The sequence below is a fragment of the Pipistrellus kuhlii genome, unplaced genomic scaffold, assembly GCF_014108245.1.
Source record: "Pipistrellus kuhlii isolate mPipKuh1 unplaced genomic scaffold, mPipKuh1.p scaffold_m20_p_23, whole genome shotgun sequence".
NCBI classification, from domain to species: Eukaryota; Metazoa; Chordata; class Mammalia; order Chiroptera; family Vespertilionidae; genus Pipistrellus; species Pipistrellus kuhlii.
This window is the reverse complement of record NW_023425522.1, coordinates 4,524,254-4,550,272: the sequence shown is the minus strand read 5'-3', so window position 1 is coordinate 4,550,272 and position 26,019 is coordinate 4,524,254. Positions and strand designations below refer to the sequence as shown.

At 48.3% G+C, this 26,019-nt stretch overlaps 1 protein-coding gene across 5 annotated transcripts in view; it reads left to right on the top strand.

The window, feature by feature from the left end:
- The window catches only part of ARHGAP44 (Rho GTPase activating protein 44), a 156,906-nt gene that overhangs the window by 87,162 nt on the left and 43,725 nt on the right, over positions 1 to 26,019 (top strand). For all 5 annotated transcript variants that reach the window (XM_036451905.2, XM_036451906.2, XM_036451907.1 and 2 more), the window contains 4 exons: positions 3,013 to 3,089; positions 9,986 to 10,097; positions 12,737 to 12,813; positions 20,783 to 20,900. In XM_036451905.2, the coding sequence (XP_036307798.1) occupies positions 3,013 to 3,089; positions 9,986 to 10,097; positions 12,737 to 12,813; positions 20,783 to 20,900 (384 nt within the window). The remainder of the gene's footprint in view (positions 1 to 3,012; positions 3,090 to 9,985; positions 10,098 to 12,736; positions 12,814 to 20,782; positions 20,901 to 26,019) is intronic.

Sequence of the window (26,019 nt, the reverse complement as noted above, 5' to 3'; positions counted from 1 at the left end):
TTCTTTTCTTTCCTTTCCTTTCCTTTCCTTTCCTTTCCTTTCCTTTTCTTTTCTTTTTTTTTTTTAATGTTTGTTGTTTTAAAGAGAGAGGAAGGGAGAGGGAAAGAGAAACATCAATGATGAAAGAACATCATTGATCAGCTGCCTCCTGCACGCCCCCAACTGGGGATGGAGCCCACCATCCAAACATGTGCCCTGACTGGGAATCCAACCGTGACCTGGTTCATAGGTCTGCCTGCACTAGGATGTACTCAGCCACTCTGCCACACCAGCCAGGCTGGACCCTATTCTTCGTAAGCCCTCCGGTTGTCCCCTCATGCCCTTCGAGTGAAACCCAGTGCCTGCCTCTGGCTGACAGGCCCCACATAATCTCCCCTCTGCCCACCACCCAGTGCTCTCCCTGGCACCCCTGTGCTCCAGCCTGTTGGCCTCCTTGGGGACCTGGGGCAGGCCATGCCCTTTCCCTCCTCACAGCCTCTGCACGTTTGCTCCCTTTACCTGGAATGTTCTCTCTCAGATCTTCTTGAGGCTTAGCTGACTCTCTTACTCTGGACCATATTAAATGTCACCCCCTTCATCCTGCTCCTTACTCCACAGCCGCCCACTGACCCATCCTCTCACTTCCTCTTGTCCATAGGGCTCCCAGGTATTTGAAAGGATTCCCTCCAGAGTTTCTGAGTTTATTACTTGTCTGCCTGCACTAGGATGTACGCCCGGTCTCTTGTCACTCAGCACCGTGCGGTGCCTGGGCAGCACTCCCATACTGACTGGACATGGGGTAGAGCGGAGGCTCCCCCAGGAATACCCCAGGAGGCGTGGGGCGGGGTGCAGTTCAGTCTCTTTCCGCCTGAAGGCTGTCGGTGTGGCAGTGGGGGCCGGAGGACCTGCTCTCAGCTCTTACCTCACTGTCAGTGTGTGCTGGGCGGGCGGGCCCAGGAGGTGAGGGCCCCAGTAGGAAGCAGGGCATGGGCCATGCTGCACTCCTGTAGCAATATTCTTCTCCCTGCCCACCTCTCTCCTCTTCCCTTCCCTCTTCCCTCCTTTCCACACAATATAAAAATTACCATTTTAGCTATTTTAAAGTGTACAATTCAGTGATATTTAGTACATTCACAACTTTGTGCAACTACCCTCACCATCTAATTCCAGAACATTCTCCTCATCCCAAAGGAAACCCCATATTTATAAGCAATCATTCCCCATTTCTCCTCCCCGCAGCCCCCAGCAACCACTAATCTATTTTCTGTGTCTATGGATTGTGGAGAGTGGCTACAGTGTTTGGACAGGTTCAAGCCTCTCAAGCCTCGAACTAATGAGAGGGCTCAGTCCTCTCCTGGCCACGGGCAAGTCCCAGCCTGGAGGGCAGAGCCCTCCCCGCACAGTGATAGCCAACAGCTGTAGTTGTAAACTTGAACCTGTAGTCCAAACACGTGGCCCCATGAGCCTGAGTGATATGAGCTTGATAGAGTTCAGGTGCATGTAACTGAGTAGGATCAAAACTCATGAGAATGTTGTAAACATCTTGGCCAGGTCCTTACTTTGCCTCATGGCATCTGCTACAAAATAAAGACACTGCTTGTACTTCGTGACGCTGTCGTTCCATCAGAGAGGACAGCGTCCCACCCAGACCCAGCTTTCATTCTCTTGTCTGTCTTTTCTCAATCCTTCACTGTCCCGTCAGGGCTGAGCTGGTGTGGCACATCAGGTGCCCTGGGGCTGAGTATGCCATGGCTGTGCCAGCTCACCACAGTGGATTTGTTTACTCTGCACGCTTCATATAATAGAAGCATACAGTATGTGCTCCATGGTCTCTGGCTCCTTTCCCTTCTCATGATGCTTTCCAGTTAATCCAGGTGGTAGCCTGTGTTAAGACGTCACTCCTTTTTATGGCTGAGTAACATTCCTTTGTTTTTCCACTCGCTCTTTGAGCTGTTCCCGCCTTCTGCCTGTTGTGATCAGGGCTGCTGTTCACATTCATGTGCGTGTTTTTGTCGGACCATTTGTTTTCAGTTATTGCAGTGTCTGCCCGGGAGTGGGATGGCTGGGCCATGTGACAGTTATCTACCTGATTGAAACACTGCTGGACTTTCCCCCAGTGCTGCCCCCTGTGCATTTCCACCAGCAAGGCATTGGGCTCAAGTGTCTCCATAGGCTCCCCAATACTCACTTTCTGATTTTCACAAATATGTATTATTTATACTAGTATAGCCATCCTAGTGTGAGGTGGTATCTCGAGGTGGTGGTATCTTTGATTTGAATTTCCCTAATTACTAATGACATTAAGAATCTTTTCATGTGCTTGTGGACTATTTTATCTTATTTGGAGTGTGCCTTTTTGTTGAAGCTTACATTCTTTGTATTGTAATGGCATGTGAAAACTGTTTTCTTTTTTTAATAATTTTTTTTTTTTTAATTTCAGAGAGGAAGGGAGAGGGAGATAGAAACACTATGAGAGAGAATCATGGATAGACCGCCTCCTGCCCACCCCCTACTGGGGATGGAGCCCACAACCCAGGCATGTGCCCTGACCAGGAATCAGACAGTGACCTCAGTGGTCAATGCTCAACCACTGAACAACACTGGCCGGGCTTTTCTCTTTCTTGACTTTAATCTGCCTCATATATAAAATGTGGCTAATACAGTTTTCAGGTGAGGAGTTGATTTTTGGAAATTAAAGCATTACTCCAATCTTCGTTAATATAATTTTTAAATGTTCTCTTTTTTTCTTGCTGCTGTCCCACTTTCTGTTAGAATTTTAGCAGCTTATAAGTTTTAGGCTTCTTTTCCAGATTGACAAGTTTAATGCAGTTTTACTTTTCTGAATTTTGCTATCTCCGAATCTGCCCCATCATTATTACATCCTGTAAATATGTTTAGGTTTTAAACATATTTTAAAGTTACTTTGTTTCTTGGCTAATGTAATATCTAGGTGAGTATTTGACTTTTTGCTGTTTTAAGGAAAGCAGGCAAGTGTGGAAAGTAGTCTTCATTGCAACCATTTTTTCCTTTCAGAAAAAATTGCCTCTGACGACACTGGCCCAGTGTTTGATGGAAGGGTCAGCTATCCTGGGAGATGACACACTTCTTGGGTAAGGTGACACCAGGCGTGGGTTTGCCAAATCTAGGTGAGTCCCCATCCGAAGAAAGGGGACCAGCACTGCTTGGACCAGCACTGAGGACGCCTTTAGTCTGGCCATGGACTCCCTGCAGAGGAAGAGCAGTAAATATAACAGGGCAGTAAATATAACTGGGCCTGGGTTTTGCTTCTCATGGTGAGAAGCAAAACCCAGGCCCAGTTATATTTACTGCCGGGCACCTCCCAGGCGGAGAATTAACATAAAACTGCTGACAGACAATTGAAATCCCTAGGGTCCCAGTAAATGCAGATATGAGTCCTCTCAATGTCAGATGTCAAAACGTATGGGATTCCCAGAAGAGCAGCCCTGGCTGGCCTTGAGCTTATAATAAAAATAGGCTAAAAATAGAATGGACATGAGAGAGACTCCTCAGGCACAATGAGGCAGAGAAGCAGTGCCCTTAGGAACAAAAGCAATAGGACAGTCTGAAAGAAAATATAAAATAATTATGTTTAAAATGAAATTTAAAAATTAAGTAAGGCCACTGTTTGCTTTGGCAGCACATGTACTAACATTGGAATAATGCATAGAAGATTAGCACGGCCGCCTGTGCCAGGGTACATTTTTGAAGTAATCATATTTTAAGAAAAATGTTGTCACCATGTATGGTGGAAAGTGTTAACCCGACCATTGTGGTGGTCATTTTGCAGTATGCACAGACATCGAGTCATGGTGTTGTACACCTGAAACAAATACAACGTTATATGTCAACTAGAGGCCCGGCATACAAAATTCATGTGTGGGTACGGTCCCTAGGCCTGGTCTCTGATCAGGGCCATCTTCCCTAGCTATCTGCAGCTGACCCCGCCCCTTACCACCATCCCGCTCCTGGTTCCCCATTCACCATCTGGTTATCAGTGCCTGATGGCTGCTGGAAGGGACCAAGAGGTTAACTGTTTCCACCCACTTGCCAGCCCTGCCCCCGCAGCAGGTGCCCTCAGGCGATTGGAGCCTGCTGGCCAGGGAAAGGGACCAAGAGGTGGTCAGTGGGCCTCATAGTGTCTGGTCCAGCAGTCGTTCTGCTGTTAGGGTCACTTTGCATATTACCCTTTTATTTATAGAATTATGCCTCAATTTAAAAATTAAGTAAGGACAAAATAATCCTTGACCAAAGAAGCAAGCAATATGAAAAATATAGGCAGAATCAAAGACAAAAAACACACACAATAGAACTTCTTAAAATTCAAATACTTACTATAATATAAAACCTTATTGATTAACAGAAAATTGCACTCAAAAAATTGGTGAACTTTAAAACAGATCTGAAGTCACCACTTAGAATGAAGTACAAGAGAAAAGGATGTAGACATTATTAAATGGAGTGGCTTGGATGGTGGAATACAAAACTGTGTCTAGCAGTGGTTCCTAAGAAGAACATATGGAGAGGGAAAGTTTATGGTTAAATATTTCTTTTCTAGATTTTAGATTTGATGAAAGACATAATCTTTAGATTTAAGAAGCACAAAAAGTCCTGATTAAGATCAACACAAAGAAATCTATCCTTGAGCATATTGTCATAAAACTGGAAATTATTAATTTAAGCAGAGAAAAAGAAATTATTAATTTAAGCAGAGAAAAAGAAATTATTAATTTAAGCAGAGAAAAAGATAGTTACATATTGAGGAGTAATTAGACTGATAACAGACTATTTGTTCATCAGCCAAAATAAATGCCGGGAAATAACGAAGGAAAATCTTCAAGTATTGAGCGAAAATACAGGAATGCAAGATTCTATGACAAACTAAATTATTATTCGAGAATAAAGGGATTATAACAACATTTTCAGCCAAAAATTTAGAGAATTTACTGCTTGTATATTCTCACTGAAAGAACTAGTTAAGTTCATGTGAAATAGATTATGTCCAGAGGACAGGAATGAAATGCAAGTAGCAAGATAGAACTTGTAAAGAAGAAAAAAATAGTGACTATGGGGTGGGAATGAAAACAAGTCTTTTTTCCTCTATGTATTTCCTCTCCTGTGGCTCTGCAAATTAAATGGGAAAGGACAGATTAATGCAAGTTTTGTTACTGTGTGCAGTGTGTATGCATAGGAGGATTCGGCCATTAGTGACTCAAAGGAGGGGCTAAAACCAGCTTATATAGGATCTCAACAAAAGAACAATAATTTTTAGAGAAGTGGCAAAACAAAGGGAAATGAATTTGAGTTTCTAGGGCGACAGATTATGGGAAGGCAATGATATGGAGAAACTAGTGGAAAATAAGAGTCGTTAGTAAAGTTCGTTACTTCTTTGGGGCCTTCTCTAGGTGGTAAGAGCCCAGAGTTCCCTTTGTCCTTCCCTTTCTCCTTGTGTGGAAAGGAGAGACACCCCTACAAATTTATGTTGTACTTTTAGGCAAGTGGGGGGCAAGGGGTTTGGGGTACGTGTAGAGGCTTACTTTGTATCTGAATCTTCTCAATCACCTTCAGCTCAAAATAATCCTTATGCCATCATGGCATATTTCGGCACATTCTGCTACCCTTTAGTGTAAGTAAATATTAATAAGCATTGAGTTAATGGTAGATACATAATAATGATTAATTTGATGGGAGTTGAAAGCAGAGTGACACTAAAATACTAGAAAATATTAACATGAAATGTTGGAAAGGAGGTTGTGCTTCAGGTCCTTACATTGTCTGGAAGGAGAATAAAGGTAATACATTTAAAGTAAATGCACAAGTTAGAAAAGTTAGAGTAACCACTAAAAGAATAGAAATAGAATGTGTAACTTCAAAATAGTAAAAAAAAATAAATAAAAAATAAAGAGGGAAATAAAATAGAAAAAACATAGAAGGGACTAAAAGAGAAAAACATAAGCAAAAAAAAAAAGCATAAAGAAAACAGAAAATGGGGGTAACAGATATTACTGTATGTTTTTGTAATGGTTAGAGATTAAATGGAAAAAAACTCAACTGTTCACAATATAGAGAATGTCAGGTGGATAGATGAAATCATTATATGCTCTTTCTAAGAGTCACACCTAAACCAGGACACACACGGTTGAGAGTAAGGGATGGAGGACACCCAGGTAAAGATGACGGACTGAACACAGGCATCTAATTTTTTTTCTTCAAAATCTACTACAACAAAGAGATTCATTTTTACTTAAAAGGCATAAACCCAAAACAAGAGGAAAGGCAAGAGAGAAGACAATAGCAACAAAACTTTATGAGCTCTAAAACAAGATTGATTGGGAACTGACTTTCAAGTTCCCGAAACCTTACTCCCAAGACAGGCTATCCAGAGAGCCAACCCCACTCACTCCTTGATATGCGGACACGGCTCAGGCTTGGTGGCACCAGGCATGTTGGCACAGTGGGTCTCTGGGGCTGAGGAAGTGATTGAACTTACGAGTGTGGATTGAAAAGCTAGTCAAGTACCCCTTGGGTTGCTCAAACCCAGCACTTACCTCTGGGAGACTCCTACCCCCATCCCCCACCCCATCCCAGCTGAATTGTGGAGCTTTATTCTCTGGGTAAAACAGCTTCTCTAGACGGGACACCAGGTAAGGGTACTGGTTATTCAGGAAGAAGCTTAGTGACCTCCTACAGCTGGCCACTGAGACTCCAGCTGTCTCCCCACTCATGCAGCCCTCAGCCCCTCCTCCCTAAACACGGAACTGGAAGAGCCTTCTGTGAGGTGTCTCAGCCCCATGGGAACGAACTGCAGACTGGAAGACGCTGAAGGGGGAAGTGCTGGAAGCACAAGGCCCAGCTGGATCACCCTGCAGACAAGCTCCCAGCTCTGAGCTTCGCTCAGTTTCCAAGATGCTGATTTCTACCCTCACAGGCAGATTGGACCGAAGACTACCAGGCACTTGAAACTTAGACATCGAAACAATTGGAGAAATAATACAAGAGTGAAATGAGGAAGAAATAGATATTGTCTGGGGGAGGAGAAGATTTCAGGAAAATTATCACTTATATTTTCAAGTGAGAAGAAAAAATAAAGCCGCTGTTAAACAGAAAATAGGATGTGAATAAAAATATTTATGGGAAAAGAACTCAGAGATCAAAAGCAAGCTGATGGAAATGAAGAATATGACATTCTCAGTAGGTTTGGAAAATAAAGTTGAAGAAATCTAGAAAAGAGGGCAGACAATAGAAAAGTTGGGAAAGTAGGGGACATTTTAGGGTTCAATGACAGGAGTTGTGAGGGAGGAGATAAAGGGATGATGGTGATGAAGATGATGATGATAAAATGATCTGAAAGATTGTTTCAGAACCAAAGGACATGTTAGGGCCACTGACCTCCCAACACAGTAAAAAAAATTAAACCATGTGCCAGGGCTACCGCTCACTAGTGAGCACAGTGACAAATAAGAGATTCTGCAAACCTAGAGAAAGAAAATAAGAGGGTCAGAAATTTGAATGTGCCCAGCCTTGCCAGAAGCAACAATGGGAGCTGGACGGTGATGGAGTGATGCTGTCAGCAGCCTGAAGGGAGAAGGCCCGTCTGCCCAGCTGTCAGTTGCTAGGGTGGACTGCCGTGTCCTGATGAGTAAGTTCTCAGAAATGGATGTCCCACCCACAGTTTCTCAGGCAGCACGTGCTGTGTGCTGAGCGAGTGACCAGGAAAGGCAGACAGAATGTAGGGAGCAGGACACTCACAGGAAAGAGAGAGAACCTGCGGGAGGTGGTGGGGGGAATGCAGGAAGACAGCTGTGCCCGGGGCAGAAGGCAAACAGCCTAGAGTAGGGGTGTCGAACTCAATCAGAGAAGGGGCCAAAATCTAAAATCCAGCCTAAATCGCGGGCCGAATGGTTTACTGAACAGTCATAAACTGTCATTGTGATGGAAACGCAGCGGAGTGCAGTGATGACAGCGCGGTGCGGGCCACATTGCAAGGCCTGGCGGGACGGATTTGGCCCGCGGGCCTTGTGTTTGACACATGTGGCCTAGAGAGACACGGATCTGAGAGGGAGGAATTCAGGAAGATGAAATTCATTCGCATCAAATGTAGTTCAGTGTCTAAGAGACAAACTAGGAGAGCGGCAGAGGATGTGGGGTTCAGTCAGGTCCACAGAAGACTGAACAAGGAAATCTAAACCAGGCGATTGTGAGCTGCAGAGCGAACAAACCAATGTGCAGGAGAAAACACTGGCCACTGCCCGACCCAGCCTTCCTCCAGTGGCATCCCTCTGAAAGGCAGCGCTCAGCCCTCCCCCCCATGGTCTTACTAAATGGAGGGAGGGCAATGTAAAGACAGCTAATTTCCCATTTTTCCATCCTCGACACTCAACAACAAATGCTTACAATTGGAACAAATTAAGAACATTAGAAATATGGAGGCAAGTAAGAGAAGAATCAGGTTGAAAACACCATTAAAAAGGTACAAAAATAAGCCTAGGGATTGATGTTTATATCGGCTATGAGAGAGGCTTTGAATGCCCTCTGTATCCACACCCACGTCTGTAAGCATATAAAGAACTACCACTGAATTCAAATGACATATCCCAGTACAGAAAACCAGAGATGTGACCGACCAGCTCTTCACAGAAGAGGGAGCCTGCTGGGCCCAGGACATGAGAAGGTGGTCAGGTAGTCAAGCAAAGGGAATTAAACCAGGAGGAGAGGATGCTCTGTAGCCACCGTGTGGCAGGGATTAACGTTTCTGTCCGCACCAAGGGCTGGCCTGGGGCAGAGCAGTGGGAGTCCCCGATGCATCGGTGCCTCTGGTGAGGTTTAGGGTGTGAGCATCTCTCCTTCGCACAGAACAGTCCTCACACAGGCAGAGACTGCACAAGCATAGGCGCCGGCCACTGCGTGGAAGAGCCATGCACCGCCACGCACTGTGGACCGTGGGGTTAGTCAGTGGAAGTTTGTTCACAGAAAGGAACTCCAGACAGCTAAACGGCTTAATTCTGTATGTGTCATGTTGGGGACGCCCCAGAGACAACGATGAGTTTATTTATTTCTTAAAATATATTTTATTGATTTCTTTTACAGAGAGGAAAGGAGAGGGATAGAGAGTTAGAAACATCAATGAGAGAATCATCGATCAGCTGCCTCTGCGCACCCCCTACTGGGGATGTGCCTGCAACCAAGGTACGTGCCCTTGACTGGAATCGAACCTGGGACCTTTCAGTATGCAGGCCGACGCTCTATCCACTGAGCCAAACCGGTTTTGGCAACAACAATGAATTTAAAAAGCATGTTCCGTGGGAAACCATTATGTAAACGCTTTACAGTAGGAGATGCTTTATATACTGTAAGTGAGCACACACACACATTGGTGAGAAGGGTCCAGTCAGGATAGGGAAGGTGCATACTAACCTTAGAATAACAGTGGCCGCTTTTGTCGATGTGTAAAAGCGTCTGTTGATTTGAGAAGAGAGGGACTCCCTGAATGCCATTCAGGGGAATGGAAACGTAGTCTCGCATCTAGGAATATGGTAAAACTTGCCACTCGTTCGACCGTTTTTCTTCACTCCTTATTAATAACTTTGGAATGGATGTCTACTCCCGCTCTGTCTGTCCCTCCTGCATTAGAAAGTTTATGGCTGGGGAGAGATGTTCTCTAGGGCCTGCTGAAAACAGTGTCTCCAGGGCCCAGGGGGAGGCAGGAGCCCCTGACTCTTAACAGGTCTGTGAGTCTTCTCTCCGTATCTCTCTGTGTTTCCCTAGTGTTCCCTCTGCCCCAGGCACACCGTAGGTACTCAGCATCATTTAAAAAAAACTGATCATTTCAGAAGTAATAGTGGATGGAGCAGGTTGGTCCGTGGGGCACCAGGGAAAGCAGTCGCTTTACTAGCACCGCTGTCAAGAAGGTGTGCCAGCCGGGAGGGCGGCGGCGTGGCACCGTGGCCTGCTCCCCGGGTGGTGCAGCGTGGTTTTCCCTCTGTTGCAGGAAGATGCTGAAGCTCTGTGGAGAGACAGAGGACAAGCTGGCGCAGGAGCTGATTCATTTCGAATTACAAGTAGAGAGAGACGTGATCGAGCCTCTGTTCTTGCTGGCAGAGGTGAGGAGGGGATGCGCCAGGCCTGAGCGGGGAGGGCAAGACAGAGGGCGGCCCTGCAGCCTTCCCCTGCACTACTGGTGTTTCTGTCCCTCCCTGCTCTTTCTGTCCCCCACCTGCTCTGTGACGCTGCATTCATGGGGTGACCACCAGCCTCGCCCATGGTCAGGATTGCCCGACATGGCAGCCCCTCAGTGTTGTCTGCCCCTTCTCCCGCCCACCTTCCTCTCCGTTGGCGTTCCAGGGAGAGGGGCAAGCTGGCAGCATTCCCCCCCACCTCCCGTTCCCACTGGGATCCCCATTGCCCTTACACCCTGCCCTCCACCCCCCTCAAGTCTTCAGTGACGTGAACGGGTCCGCAACCTCCTCAGGGGCCCGGATCCCTGGCTGAGCCCCCATCTGGCCTCCTGCACCTCTTACATAGGTCTCTTCTCCTGGACGGTAAAGGAACTGGAGAAAACCATTTCATTAACAAGAAACCTCAGTGTCTGTGTGACAGTTTTGCTAGTCAAACAAGTAAGAAAGGAAACGGAACTTTCTTTGCTTTGAACCCTGGCGCTCCTCCCATTGCCTTTAGTTGGTCCTACAAAACCCATCTGATGCTGGCGCTGGCTTTAGAACCACCGGCAACAATGGGAAGGTCCCATATCTGCACAACTCCGCCCCCTCACATCTCTGCACCCGCACACCTGCACACCCCCACACTCATGCACACCCCCACACTCAGGCACACCCCCACACTCAGGCACACCCCCACACTCATGCACACCCCCACACTCAGGCACACCCCCACACTCATGCACACCCCCACACTCAGGCACACCCCCACACTCATGCACACCCCCACACTCATGCACACCCCACACTCATGCACACCCCATACTCATGCACACCCCCCACTCATGCACACGTTCACTCTCATGCACACCCCCACACTCATGCACACCCCCACACTCAGGCACACCCCCACACTCTGCACACCCTCACACTCATGCACACCCTTACATCTGCACTGCTCTGCACCAGCACACCTCCTCATCCTCGTACCTCCGCACCCACCTGGCTCTATACCCACACACCCACACAGGGTAGTGCCACTGCCTCCTGTGGCTGTTGAGCTCTGGGACTGTGTTCAAAGTGACTGAGGAGCTCGGATTGTAATTTTGTGTGACTTTCATTGATTTGAAAATAAAATGGCGTAGCCACACGGGGCTGGAGGCTACCTAATGGACAGCACTGCCCTGGACCACCTCTGATTTCCTTTCTGGACCACCCCCAGCACCGCTACCTCCCCTGCTGCTACTTCTGGGACAGAATGCACGGGGGAATGATTGCTAAGTGCCTGAAAGTATTCGAGGAGGAAACCCGAGCTGTGGGCTCTGATATGGACAGGCTTCTTGGATGCCATTCTGCTACATGCCACCCCCATCCTGTTACAGGCCACCCCCATCCTGCTACATACCATCCCCATCCTGCTACAGGCCACCTGCATCCTGCTACAAGTCACCCCCATCCTGCTCCAGGCCACCCCCATCCTGCTACAGGCCACCCCCATCCTCTACAAGTCACCCTCATCCTGGTACAAGTCACTCCTACCCTGCTACAGGCCACCCCCATCCTGCTACAGGCCACCCCCATCCTGCTAGAAGTCACCCTCATCCTGCTACAGGCCACCCCCATCCTGCTACAGGCCACCCCCATACTGCTACAAGTCACTCCCATCCTGCTACAGGCCACCCCCAGCCTGTCCCGGGCCCTTGTTCTTCACAAGGTGGCCTGGCATCGTAGCCAGCTGGGAGCAGTGCCCAGGGCAGGGGCACCGGGGGCCAAGGCTGCCTGTGTGACCCCGACGCCTATGTAGCTCCCAGCGTTGCCCCGGGCTCTGTGATGATGGGTGGTCCCCCGGACACCTCTCCTCCTTCCTATTGGAAGTCCTTACACTTGGCCCAGTGCTCTCCCTGCCAGAAGGATGGCTAGACAGCACTTCATGGAACACTGCATCTTCCTCACGTTTCTCCTCCTCTTCAAGCCACAGCCTGAGATGACTTTGGTTCAGTTGTGGCCAGTTTTCGTTTTAACTTCTCACATCCTGCCCCAATTTTGCTGGGCCTGGAACCAAAATCCCTCCCTGGAATGTTCAGTGAGGCCGTTTTTAGAAATAAAAATATGAAAAGAGCATCCACACAGTGGCCACTTCCCTCACAGCCATGGGGATGCTGGTTTCTGAGACACTCCAGGAGAAATCGTCTATAAAAACATGCCCCAATTGCACTCCCCACAGCGTCTCGGGTCTCCTGAGCCATTCCCTTCACTTTTCTGCTGTCTGTGGAGTCAGGTCTGCGTGTCAGACCTGCTTTTGTCCCCATGGTGGTCCTCGTAGAAAGGACGGTGGCTGAGGCCATCTGCCCCCGGTTGACAGCAGGAATGAGGCCCTGCCCCCGAGGGCAGGGCCACAGCTCTGGTGGCTGCAGGTGCCCAGTGAAGAGCGAGCAGCGTTAGGTCAGGAAAAGAGTTTGGGGGTTTGACCTAAAGAGAAGAGTTGGGAGATAGACCTCTGGCACACTTGTGTGTCTGTGGGTCACTCCTGAAGAATTCATTTGGAGCCTCAGTGTGATTGTGTCTTTCATCTCCTTTCGCCACAGGTGGAGATCCCAAATATTCAAAAGCAGAGGAAACACTTAGCGAAGTTGGTGCTGGACATGGACTCCTCCCGAACAAGGTACAGGAGGGCAGCTTCGCTTTCACCTTAGCAGCCAGGAAGGAACCCTGGTTGCCTTCGGGCTGTGGGCAGGGGAGTGTGAGGCTGTCTGCGTGGCAGCCCCGGAGGCTGGAGCAGTGAGCAGAGCCACGGGCCTCTCCCGGAGGCTGTGGTCCAGTTAGCGGGGGAAGCCGGACAGGTGCGCAGCCACACCCGCCCATCTCAGGCAGCCCGGAGTCACAGGAAGACTCCCGGGGGATGCTGGGAGGGATGCTGAGGAGGGGGCGGCAGCACCAGGTGGGGTCACTCAAAGAGGGCTTTCTAAAGTGACATGCAATCGTAGACGTAAATGATGGGGAGGAGGCAGTCGTGCACAGCTCTGATGTCACACTGTCCGCCACGTGGGAGCAGCCCGTTCAGGGCCCTCGGTGGGGATCGGATGCAGGTTCGCAGGGTGCAGGGTGCAGGCCAGCGTGGCTCGGGTGGGAGGAAAAGGGAGAGTCCTGGTGTGGGAGGTGGTTGTGTCTGTAATGAGGGGGGAATTTCGGGTTCTGGGGACCAATTCACTTTTTCCTGAAGTTGACGCTGTAGATGTCTCCATCCTGTAGCCATTCCCTAAACGCCTCAGCCATTATGAGTAAAGTTCCAGTGTGCCCCTCTCTCCCAGAATCCACCAGAAAAGTCCTGGTGTGGCAGCAGGGGTGCTGCAGGCCTTACGGGGGCTTCGCCGGTGGCCACCACAGGTCGTGGTTGTGTGTCATTTTATTTGTTACGGCGGTATGCGTGTGTCCGTGTAGCCAGCACGTTGAAAGATAGCAGGGTCATGAATATGAATTAATAGGGAATTAGCTATTTGGCTCTACCTTAGGTCTGTGGCAGGTCAGTTTTCATAATCTCCACATCTTCTCCTTTTCTTGAGGAAAAAGAAAGAAAAAGACACTATACTTGGGCTGAGAGATGAGGACAGAATCACAAACCAGGAGCCAGAAATGAAGCACCAAGATCAAGGTCACCTACTTTCTTAGACCTATGACCTTGGTCAAGTCACGCAAAGGCCCTGAGTGGCCTGCACACCTGTAGACAGGGAGTAACAACATTTGTGGGCTCACTTGGGGAGGTTGCTTTGAGGTCACAGGACTTTATAGAAGGGCCCTGTGAAGGGAAGCTGCTCCTGCAACCAGGTGGGACATTGGCACTCGGCACCTGGGCCAGTGGGAAGTGCAGGCAGTCACCCAGAGCGGAAGTGAAGTAGGTTTGGTCAGCAGAAAAACAAACGTTCCCCAGACTTCAGGCCACCTGAGTGACTTTTGCCACTTGCGCTTGCATGCCATTTAGAAATTGATCCGCTTTTTCAGAACGAATCCATTTAACAAAGGAATCCTAGGGCACTGCAGTAGGTTGAAAGCAGTGCCCTTTGCTGCCTGCAAACAGCTGGTAAACAAAAGGGAACGGCTGTGGAAGCAAAGCCAGTGTTGATACATTTCAGATCCCGCCGCCCCTAGGAGGCTGTGACCCAGAAGCCATGTCTTTGTTGTGAGGGGTGAGGCGGAGCGGGAAAGCTGCCACAGTTATGCTGACCTAGATCTGAGGTCTCTCCCTGTGCACGTGGAGGAGTCAGAGCAGCCTGCACGCGCAGGACCGGATTCGTTGTGACTCACCGCGGTGTCCTGTGCCACGTAAGCTTGCCTCCCATCACCCCGTCCCATAACTTCATAGGGGCAGTGCTCAAGTCCCATACTTTGGGAGGCAGGCACATCGGATGATTGAGGAGATGCCGACTGTCCCACTGCCGGGAGGATCGTGGCCACAGTGTTCCTGGGAGGACCGGGTGGTCCGGCCTGACGCCTGGGCTTTGCCAGGATGAGGAAAACTCACGTTCCGGCACAGAGCTCTGGGCGGAAGGCCGATGTGCAGCACCACAGCCTCTCAGTGCCACCGCCTCCTCCCTCTCTGTCCTGTCCTCTGAGACAGGTCTCTCCTGGGTGACAGCCACGGTCAGCCTAGTCTGTGTGCTGTGCTGAAGGGTAGATTCTGGGACCTTAGAGAAACGTCACTGGGGAATCAAAGCCATGGTGTAACAACTTTTTCATAGTTTCAGTTCATCCTCTCTTGTATATCCCTTGGGTAAGAAATCTCTACCATCCCTCTCCCAATCTCTGTGTTTATAAACTCCAGTTCCGACCTACAATTGTTTCTGTTTCACACCCCAGAAGTCCTTTAGGACGATGCTCACAGAAGCCGGTGTCCTCGGTCCTGTTGGTGGTTGTTCACAGCCCGCTCCTGTGTGGTTGTGTGTTTGGGGGTTGCAGCTTGCTCTGGAGGGAGGTTTTCGGCAGTATGGCCCCTCAAAATCCAGGTTACCTTCCCTTCAGGCCTCTGCTTTTGTGCCCGCGACGGGAGATGCAAGCCTAGGCCTCGGTTGTCAGTTTGGGTTCCAGGCTTCAGCACGAGCGGGGCTTCTTAGCAAAGTGACCTCTCTCTCTTCCCACTTCCATCTTGAGCCTGAGTTTGTGCGTCCTGTAGGACCTTGCTGAAAGCCACACGGAGAGGCCAGCTTGCCCACCTTCCTGCCCCAGCACCTACCCCAGCCCGGGGCAAAACGGGACTGCACGCTGAGACGGGCAGTGGGTGTAAGACCCGCACCAGCAGCCCTGATGTTGAGTAGCGGGCTCCCCGCCACTCCTCCGGGATAACTGGGTTCTCACTGCCCTGCCTCCACCCTCACCACTCCCCGGTTTAGCCAGTCAGCACATGGTTGATTCTGTTTCTTGGGACATCTTCCTTCTGGTTGCCAAGTCTTCCTTTCTTCCATGGATGACAGCATCCTGATGGAACAGAGTGTCCAGCTGCAGGCGCCGCCTTCTACGGCAGGCGGATCCTTCTGACTGTGAGCATCTTCATCAGCAGTCCTGCGACTGGATCTTTGACTCTGGCGGATACTGCCAAATCCAACACAGTCACCCAGTGTTTGATTAGGTCTACATCCAGTGTATTTGTCACTGTTCAGGTCAATCTGCTTCTCTGTGACATAGGCCAGTTACACAAACCATAACATTGTCAGGCCGCCCCGAAGCTTAGAAGGTGAATGGAAGATGATAGGTGAGAAGGATGGAGGTAAACTCAAGGAAGCTCTGCTGAATTAAAAATGGGGATTGGCCCTGGCTGGTTGGTGTGGCTTCGTTGGTAGGAGCATCATCCTGTACAGTGAAAGATCACAGGTTCGATTCCCAGTCAGGACATATCCCTAGGTTGGGGGTTTGATCCCCAGAGGCTCAGTCAGGGCGCATGTGGAAGGTAGGCGCTCTCTCTCTCTTTCTCTCTCTCTCTCTCTCTCTCTCTCTCTCTCTCTCTCTCTCTCTCTCTCCTTGGATGAGGATTTTTTAAAATGTGAGTTGAAATGGAATGAAGTGAATGAGACACAAACATCTTTTCTGTTATAGGTTTGGCTTGGCAATGGTTAAAGAAGGAGCCCCAATTTTCCCCAAAGTCTGCCTCGCTTTTTGAGGGGCATGTGTCTCAAGGGGAACCCTCTGGGTGCAGGACACTCTATGTTTCTGCTGAATAGCTGCCTCTGGGCACTACAGCTTTGGAATGAATTATGTCCTTCCTCCACCCCCCAAAAAATTCATGTGTTGAACCCTAACTACATTTGGAGATAGGGCCATTAGGAAATAATTGATCAAATCAGGGCCTAAGGATATGGCATTAATCCACGAGGGTTGATGGCCTTATAAGAAAAGGAAGAGCCCTAGTTTGTGTGGATGGAACATCGGCCTGTGGATTGAAAGGCCATGGGTTCAATTCTCTTCAAGGGCACATATCTCAGTTGCAAGCTCTATCCCATGCCCTGGTCAGGGAGGTGGAGGCAACCAATTGATGTGTCTCTCTCACATCACTGTTTCTCTCTCTTTCCCTCTTCCCATTCTACTCTCTCTAAAAATCAATGGAAAAAATATCATTGGGTGACAAAAGAAATAGACAAAGAAAGGAGGGGAGAGAAAAGAGACAGGCACCCCTCTTCCTCTCCTTGCATGCACTCCGACGAAAGCCCTGTGAAGGCAGGGTCGCAGGCAGACTACGGCCGCCAGGACGAGAGCCTTTGCTGGAGCCAGGCCCTGCTGGGACCGGCCCTTGGACTTTTAGCCTCCAGAACTGGGGGGAAGGCATGTGTCCATGGTATCTTTTATGGCAGCCCGAGCAGACGGAGCACCTTCTTTGGAAGCAAGTGAACTGATGCCGATGAAGTGAAATAGGAGACTTGCGGAGACTCCCGGCAGCTCAGGGAATGCAGGGGAGGACCCGAGTGGGCCTCTGCTGGGCCGTGTCAGTGCTCCCGGAGTTGCCAAGGGTCCCTGCCCTCGGAGCCGCTCCTGGTCCCCAGCTGTGCTCTCCACAGGCAGGCATCTCCTCTGGGCCCGTTGTCCTCCTGCCCCTGGGTGTCCCTCGGGCCCAGGTTCCCGCAGGAGGACGTGCCCAGGAGGGGCTTCTCATCTGGGTGTTGGGTCCGCACTGATTCCTGGCCTGACAGTCGGCCAAGGACAGAAATGGCTGGCTTGGGTCCCGCTCCCTACCCTGGGCCACTTGCTGGAGCCGTGCACCCTGGCAGCGCTGGGCCCTGCCTGAGAGCCGTGGAGGGGCCAGAGGACGGCGTCTGGACAGAGGAGACAGACAGTCCCGCTAAGGAAGCTGCTTTCCTGTTTGCCCTCCTGAAGCCCCTCTATGGCCTCTCGTCGCCCTGAGCTTCTCTTGCATGTGCCCCTTCTCCCTTCTCCCTTCTCCCAGTCCTTGAAATTTCACCTGCTCTTCTGGCTGTTTTCTCTCCTCTGGCCTCCTGAAGGCTTGTCTGTCTTCCTCCTCCAGTTGCTCAGCCATGGACGCCTTCCAGGGGAGAGTGCCCTCCTAGCTGCTGCCTCAGCGGCTCGGGGGGAGCAGGGAGGCTCTGCTTTCACGATGTGAAGCCCCAGCCCTCCCTGGGCAGGAATCCCTGCTTCCTCTCCCATCAGCAGGACAGGCCTTGCGTTTATTTGTAGAACAGCTGACCCTTGAGATTCACGATCCATGTCAGTTTTCCCAGCAGACTGCCACCTACAAACGTTTTCCACGCTCCCCTTGATGTTTTCTTCTCTGTCCACAAAGGGACCTGTTGGGGCATCTTCTAAAACCTTATGATATTATACCATCAAAACAGTTCACTTAGGTATTGCATATAGAATTCCCTGTGAAGGGAGGGGAAGCTACCAGGATATGGACTGCAGGACAGAATCTGGTGGGAGTAGAGGGGAATAGAGAAGAAAAGAAAAAGATAACTTGGGAAAATGTCTCCATTTTAACATATGTGAATTAAATATAATTTGGGTTTTTAAAACAATCGAATCCAAATCTGTAAAACCATAAAAACCAGTTTAGTGTTTGTGGCCACTTTACTGTCCCTTCAGGGAGCATGCGTCAGGCGGCAGGTGGGGCCTGCTCACACCTCTGTAATGGAGCACATTTACCTCAGGTTTAAGTCATAGTCATGGCCACTCATATTTAATTTGACAAAAAAAATAAATAAAAACCACCATAACACTTCAATGCTTTTTTAAAAATTATGTGTCCAGCCCAAGTCAGTTTTGCTCAGTGGCTAGAGTGCCAGCCTGCAGACCAAAGGGTCCCAGGTTCGATTCTGGTCAAGGGCACGTACCTTGGTTGCAGACTTTTCCCCAGCCCAGGCCCTGATCAGGGCTCGTGCAAGAGGCAACCAGTCGACGTGTTTCTCTCACATCAGTGTTTCTTTCTCTGTCCCTCTTTCTTCCTAAATTCAATGGGAAATATCCTTGGGTGAGGATTCACAATAAATAAATAAATAAATAAATAAATAAATAAATAAATAAATAAAATGATTTGCCCAGCTAGTGTGACTCAGTGGTTGAGCATCAACCCATGTACCGCATGATCATTGGTTCGATTCCTGGTCAGGGCATATGCCTGACTTGTGGCTTCCATCCCCAGTAGGGGGCATGTAGGAGGCAGCCAATCAGTTGTTTCTCTCTCCCTCTTCTTCTCCCTCTAAAAGTCAATAATAAAATATAACATGTTTGTCAGGCAAACTGTTAAGAAAGAATTGCCAGGAATCTTTACTAGTCCTCATCTGTTACCTTAGATTTGTAAACATCTTTGAGGAGAGTGTTTCTTTTTAAAAAAATATATTTTATTGATTTTTTTTACAGAGAGGAAGATAGAGGCATAGAGAGTTAGAAACATTGATGAGAGAGAATCATTGATCAGCTGCCTCTTGCACACCCCCTACTGGGGATGTGCCCGCAACCAAGGTACATGCCCTTGACCGGAATCGAACCCGGGACCTTTCAGTCTGCAGGCCTACGCTCTATCCACTGAGCCAAACCGGTTTCGGCAAGTGTTTCTTTTCTAATGTGCCCCGAATTCTTCCCTTGCATGCAGAAGCTTTCTCAGGACAAGTGTGTCCTTAGCGTTTCTAACCAGCTTGATGACCCAAAGCCTTTGAGAGTAATTTTCCGCTGAGTGTGTTTTCTAAGTGACAAATCAGCCTTTATTTTGCTACGTTTTGCTAATAGCAGAGATAACGTTGTTTCCCTTTCCTGTGTGGTGGTCTTGCCCTCTTCTCTTTGTCCTGCATGTAACAAAAGAGAGCGGGAAATCGTGTAGAGAAAAGGCCTAGTGATCAGACTGGGCTCTGAGTAAGGGTGACGCCTCTCTTCTGTGCATGAGTCGGTGAGCTCTGTGGCTTCGTCTGGACACTGTTGGCCAGAACAGGGTGGAAAGGAAGCTGCGTCATCGGTTGCCACATTGCATCCGGGCCTTTACCTGACAGCTTCCAGCTTCTCTAATCAATGCAAACATCTTTCTGCTTGGGCTTCCTCATCCCGTGGAGCCAACCAGTGGACCACATACCTCTGGTGGGCCATTAGGTCTGAAAGGTTGGTGACCACTGCTCAGAACAGTGCCACACCATTTAGCCCCTACCTGGGTCTCCTCTCCACTGTGGTCCCCCCGGCTTCCTGAGACCGGGTCCTTCTCCTCTTGATCACACCCTTGTTTCTCTTAGAATTGTGGAGTAGTTATGCATCTCATGTCCCTGTTACACGTAGAAAGTTCAAGACAATGGCTCACTTGACTTATTTTTCTTACTCTCTGAGCCTCTGAGTGTATAGACTCCGAGGCCTGCTTTTGCTAATTCCTCGACAGTGACCTAGCAACCAGAAGCATCTGTGCTTCCCCCAGGAGTTTCCTCAGACAGCCAGTATCCTCTGCACAGAGATAAGAGCTTAGGAAAGTGTAAGTGATGCGCCTGCTAGTTGCCAGGAACGTGTGTGCCACCAGTGGTGCAGAACGGGGGGGGCGCCCGGCTGGCAGAGCCTCACTCCAAACCCCAAACTGCAGCGTAGAAGGACGGGCTGCTTTGCTTTGAATGGCCCACCTGGGAGAGCGGGAAGCCAGCACAAAAGCCTGGCTCCCAGTGCTGTGCGGGTTCCAGATGAAATAGGGCAAAAGCACAAGACACCAGAGGCCAGGGGTGCCCTGATTTGATGGACCTCAGGAGGAGTGGGGAGGAAGGGGGGGGGGGATGATTTGTAGAGCTGGGATCTAAAACTTGATTTAATCTAAGTCATAAGGGCCCCGGGTGTCACCAGGGGAGATGTTTGCCTTCAGGCTTGCTTTTACTCTTCACACACGTACCCTCCCACCTGGCCTACGTGATTAGGTAAGTGGGTGTTTCCAAACTGGAAGGCCCACCGGACAGGCTGGGGATGTGCTTCAGAGGACACGATGGTGAAGGCACTGGGCCTGAGTGTCAGAGGCAGCAGGGACGAAGGCGGCTCCCTGGAAATGTTTGCCCTGTCCAGGGGGCAGCTGACCCTCCGCCTGGCATTGTTTCCTGAGTAGGGTTTGCAGCCAGCTGTTTTCCCATCCTTCCCTGTGCCCCCTACGTGTCTCACACCTCTCCTCTTTCTCTCCTGTTTTCCATCAGGTGGCAGCAGACTTCCAAGTCTTCAGGGTTGTCCAGCAGCTTGCAGCCTGCGGGTGCCAAAGCTGATGCCCTCAGGGAAGAGATGGAGGAGGCTGCCAACAGAGTGGAGATTTGCAGGGTACCCCTTCTTTGTTCCTCTCTACCGAGACAGATGGGGGAGCCCTAAGGGAGTCCTTTCTGTTCACGGGAGTTCTATTAAAACCCTAAGGGTGAACCTCGGCACCAAGTACCTGACCCCAGCTTGCCCACCGGCTGGAGTCTGCAAAGAGCCGGGCCTGAGTCCTGGAGCCGGGGCTCTGAGGGTGGCATAGACAGGTGGGCAGCAGGGGTGGCCATCAGTGTTCCTGCCTGGGAGGCAAAGAGGAAATGACCGTGGTGTCTGCTTGAAGCTTTTGTGAGCTGTGCATCCTGGTTCGTAGTTTCTAGGCTGCACAGACCAAGTGATCTGACAGGCCCTTGGGTTGGACGCTTCCAACCCAAGGGCCTGTCAGATTACTTGGACTGGCCCTGCCAAGGCAGTAGCGGGGAGTTCATTAAATGCTTGACCAGTGGTATCTCACAGTTATTTTATTCTCAGTTAAAATCACAGTATCACTTTGGGATTGTTCCTGCTAGCTTGCCGAATGGACTTCTAATTTCATTTCACTGTGGTCAGAGAGGAGGAATGATATGGTTTCTGCTTTTTTAAAATGTGGTAAGGTGTATTCTGTAGCCCAGAATGTGATCTGTCTTGGTGAATGTTCCCTGCGAGCTTGAAAAGAATGTGTATGCTGCTGCTGTTGGATGGAGTACTCTATAGATATCAATTATATCTGCTTGATTGATTATATCTGCCTGATAGATTATGCTGTTAAGGTCAAGCATGTCCATACTGATTTTATGCCTCCTGGGTGTGTCTGTTTCTTACAGAAGGGTGTTAAAGCGTCCAACTATAAGAATGAACTCATATTTCTTCTTGCAGTTGTATCATTTTTGCGTTACATAGTTTGATGCTCTGTTGTTAGGTACATCACATTAAGGATTGCTATGTTTTCTTGTAGAATCAGCCCTTTATCATTATGTGTAATTGCTCTCTATCCTGATACTTTCCTTTGCTCTGAATTCTGCTCTGTGGGAAATGAATATAGCTAACCCCGCTTCTTTTGATTAGTGTTAGCGTGGTGTATCTTTCCCTATCCCTTTACTTTTAACTTACATATTGATACTTAATATATCGCTGGTCATATGTATCTTTATATTTAACCTGAGTTTTATATAGACAACATACTTGGGCGTTCGCTGTGAGAACTCTGTGTTGTGTCTTATCGCATGGACTGGGTATCCCCAGAGTTTGACCATCAGACACGTGCACACGGGGCCCAGCGATGGTCAGACGGTTCTGGTTGTCCTCGCCCAGCACGCTGTCCATGGGGTTTCTGCTCAGGTGTGCGACTCTCTTACTCGCCTGTTAGTCTTCACTCTGGGGGAGTGGCTTGCCTGTGACTTTACTTCTCGGATGAAGCAGAAAAGCTGTTGATTTTTCAGTTTGTTCAGCGTGTTACGCATTGCTAGTGGTGACTTCTGATCTTGTGAGCCAGACTGGAAACTGGAAGCCAGTTATAAAGATCAAGATGATACTGTCTGCCAAGAACAAGTATTTAAGAGAGAAGTATATAAATACCTTAGGGATTGTGTTAACAACAGGAATCTTAAAAATCCTACAATAATATCATGAATGTAGGATAATTATAAAATAGGACTGAGCAAATCAAAGACTATAAAATTAAGAGATGTTCCTAGATGAGAAAAGTCAATGTTATTAAAATTTTAATTCCCCCGCAACTATATAAGTTGATATAATTGTAATAAATGCTTCAAAGGGTAATAATGTGGGAGAGTTATTGGAGCTTTGACTTTCTGTCTCTTACAATGTATTGTGAAGTTACATAATTAAAATGTAGATACTATTTTTTTTTTAAATAGAACAAGGAAGTGGCAGGGGTGTGGGTGGCAGGGGAGACATCCCAGTCAGAAGGAAATCCAAGTGAATGAGAAGTTTTGTCTGTGACATTTCAAATCCATGGGGAGAATCTGCTCTGTTCTTGAAGTGTTAAGACCTTTGGTTAGCTCTTTAAAAATTCTTTATCTGGACCTAACCAGTTTGGCTCAGTGGATAGAGCATCGACCTGTGGATTGAAAGGTCAAAGGTTCAATTCTGGTCAAAGGCATGTACCTTGGTTGTGGGCACATCCCCAGTGTGGGGTATGCAGGAGGCAGCTGATCGATGTTTCTCTTTCATTGATGTTTCCAACTCTCTATCCCTCTCCCTTCCTCTCTAAAAAAATCAATAATATATATATATATATATATATATATATATATATATATATATATATATATATATATATATTTAATTCTGTTTCTGGTACAAGTACCAAAGTAAGTTTCAATGTATTAAAGACTTAAGTGTTATATCCTCCATTGAACATATATATGGATATTTATACTGTTGGTTGAGGTGCTTTAAGCAGATTAGCAAAGGAAGACATCATAAAGAGAAAAATGTAATAGACACTACCACATGGAAGAGCCATTTAAAGAAGTACAAGACCAAAAATAGTTGCAAATAGTGTCAAAAGATAAATGGAAAATGGGAAAATATTAGCAGTATTTGATTAAGCCCTTTGGTCTCATCCATCTAAAGAATTCTCACAAATCTTATAAATAGTCTCCTACAGAAAAATGGGCACTTAATGTCAACAAGGAATTGATACAAATAGGTAAATACAGTTACAAGAAAGTTGACCTCTTAAAACAGCAAACTATAGGTTAGGAACATATTATTTAAATTTTACCTACAAATTTGATTGTGTTTAAACAGAATTAAGCAGTTACTGTCAGAGCAGTGACGCTGATGCAGCAAATGCTTAGGACGCGTACCTTTCCCTTCCTTCCTCTTTCTGGACTCCGTCTTCGCAGTTGGTCATGGCACAGGCTGCAGTTCAGTCGCCCACATGCAGCTTTTTGTACGCGCCCAGGAGCTACACACCCTCGAGGAGACCAGCAGGCTGGGAGGCTGTCTCCCAGTCAAGGCTCATGTCACCTCACTGGAGGGCATCGCTCCAAAAGATCACACTGAGGGGCAGGCACGCCCCAGTGAGGCTCCCTGGGCCAGTGTGGGGTGGAGACCACACAGGAAGTAGCTGCCCGAGTGCTGGGTGAAGTCCATGGTTCTGTGGCCCGTGCTGGGAAAGGAAGCGGTCAGACCCCCAAGGTGGCCAAACAGGAGAAAAAGAAGAAGACTGCTCAGGCCAGGTGACGGATGCAGTAATCTGGCGTTTTGTCAATGTTGTGCCCACCTTTGCCAAGGAGAAGGGCCCAATGCCAACTCTTAAAGTTCTTTGTAATCTGGTTTTCTCTAATAGAGCCACTTCCCCCAGTCAAAAAAAAGAAAAAGAAAAAAAGCAATTACTATAAAAAACAAACAAATATTTATGGGTTAATTCTTATAGTAAAAATGTTTTTTCCTGATGGTTGACAGTATATATCAAAACCCCTAATGTCCCAATTGGTTGTCATCTTTCTAATATCTGTAAATTTAATTATAAGGGATTATGTAATCAAAATTAATTTTAACTGCAGAATTTATTCGAAGGAAATAACCAAGAGATGGATGCAAATCTGTATAAACAAATACTTATTCAAATATCATTATAATGTGAAAAACTAAAAATGCACTATCCAACAATAGAAACCTAGTCCATCCATTTATTAAGTATCGCGTCTGTTATAAAACATGCTTATCTGGTAGTGAATGCGCTATAAAGCATCTTGGCTCCCTTTTTGTAAGCCCAGCAATAATACAAACATGTGCCACTTGACATAGATGCCGACTAAGCGCATCACAGCTTACTGCCATTATCTCTGCTGTTTGTTGGGGTTCCGGGTGGGTGGGGTTATTTACTTGGTATTTTTCCAAGTGTTGATTAATGAAACATCAGCAAACAATATTTTTAAATACATTTAACTCCAGTGATTATTGATGGAAGATTGTTTTCTTTATAGAAAATTCACTGATGATTCAGGGACATTGAAATAGTATCTGTAATGTCACCCTTTTTCTGCAAGTATGACTCATTTGGAGGCCACGTTGCTTAATAAGGCCGTCGTCTGACTGCCTTCGAAACTCTGGTATGTCTCTGAGGGCGCCCTCGGTGGTCTGACTTCTCTAAACTGTTGGTGAAGGTGCAGGTGCCCTGGCCTTGGTCCCTCTTGGGGTCTCTTCCTCTGTCTGCAGAGCCGTTCATCACCCAGCCTTTGTTTGTCCTCACTTGGCAAACAAGTCACTCCGGGATGGGTGTCTGCTGAACCTGTTGGCGTGGGGAGGCTGGTTCCACACAAAACCGCTTTCTCCTGACCCTTGTAGGGCAGATGGGGCAGCCCTACAAAGACATTCGCTGTAGGGATGCACTGGCGAAAGGGAGTCAGGATGGGTCTTATGGCCCATGCTGTTTCTGTGGGAAAACTGTCCTTGCTAGGCCTCTGTTTCTCCATTTGTTCTCACAGTAATATTATTTAAGCCCCTATTGTCAGAGCACCTTTGAGACTGAGGAGGACAGACAGATAAGATCCTTGAACTCTTGGTAGCTGTTCTTCTGAAACTGGAAATTCCACACGTACCTAAAGAGATGAGCATTCCATGTAGCATGGAGAGTCCCATGTGGCACGGAGAATCCCATGTGATGTTGCACCTGGCGCCAAGACCCGTGGTCGGCAAACTGTGGCTTACGAGCTACGTGCGGCTTTTTTGGCCCCTTGAATGTGGCTCTTCCACAAAATACCATGGCCTGGGTGGGTCTATTTTGAAGAAGTGACTTTAGGAGTTTAAGTGTAAAACAAATGTGGCTCTCAAAAGAAATTTCAATCCTTATACTGTTGATATATGGCTCTGTTGACTAATGAGTTTGCCTACCACTGGCCTAGACGGTTCCCAGTGCATGTTAACTCATTGGTTCCCTTTCTTCATCGTCTGAAATTGGTCCAGGACAGCTTGGCCTCCTGAGCTCCAAGCCCAGAGAACACACTTCCCCTTTAGCTCGGTGCCTTGGTCCTGTGTCTCGTGGACAAGAGCCCCCTGAGGACGTGCCCACGATGCTTGCCTGGAAAAGAACACAGATGGCTTCGCACATCCTAGCAGTCTCACTAGGAATGGGCTTAACTGGCAGGTGGGGGGCATGGGAAGGCGGTTGGGATAGAAT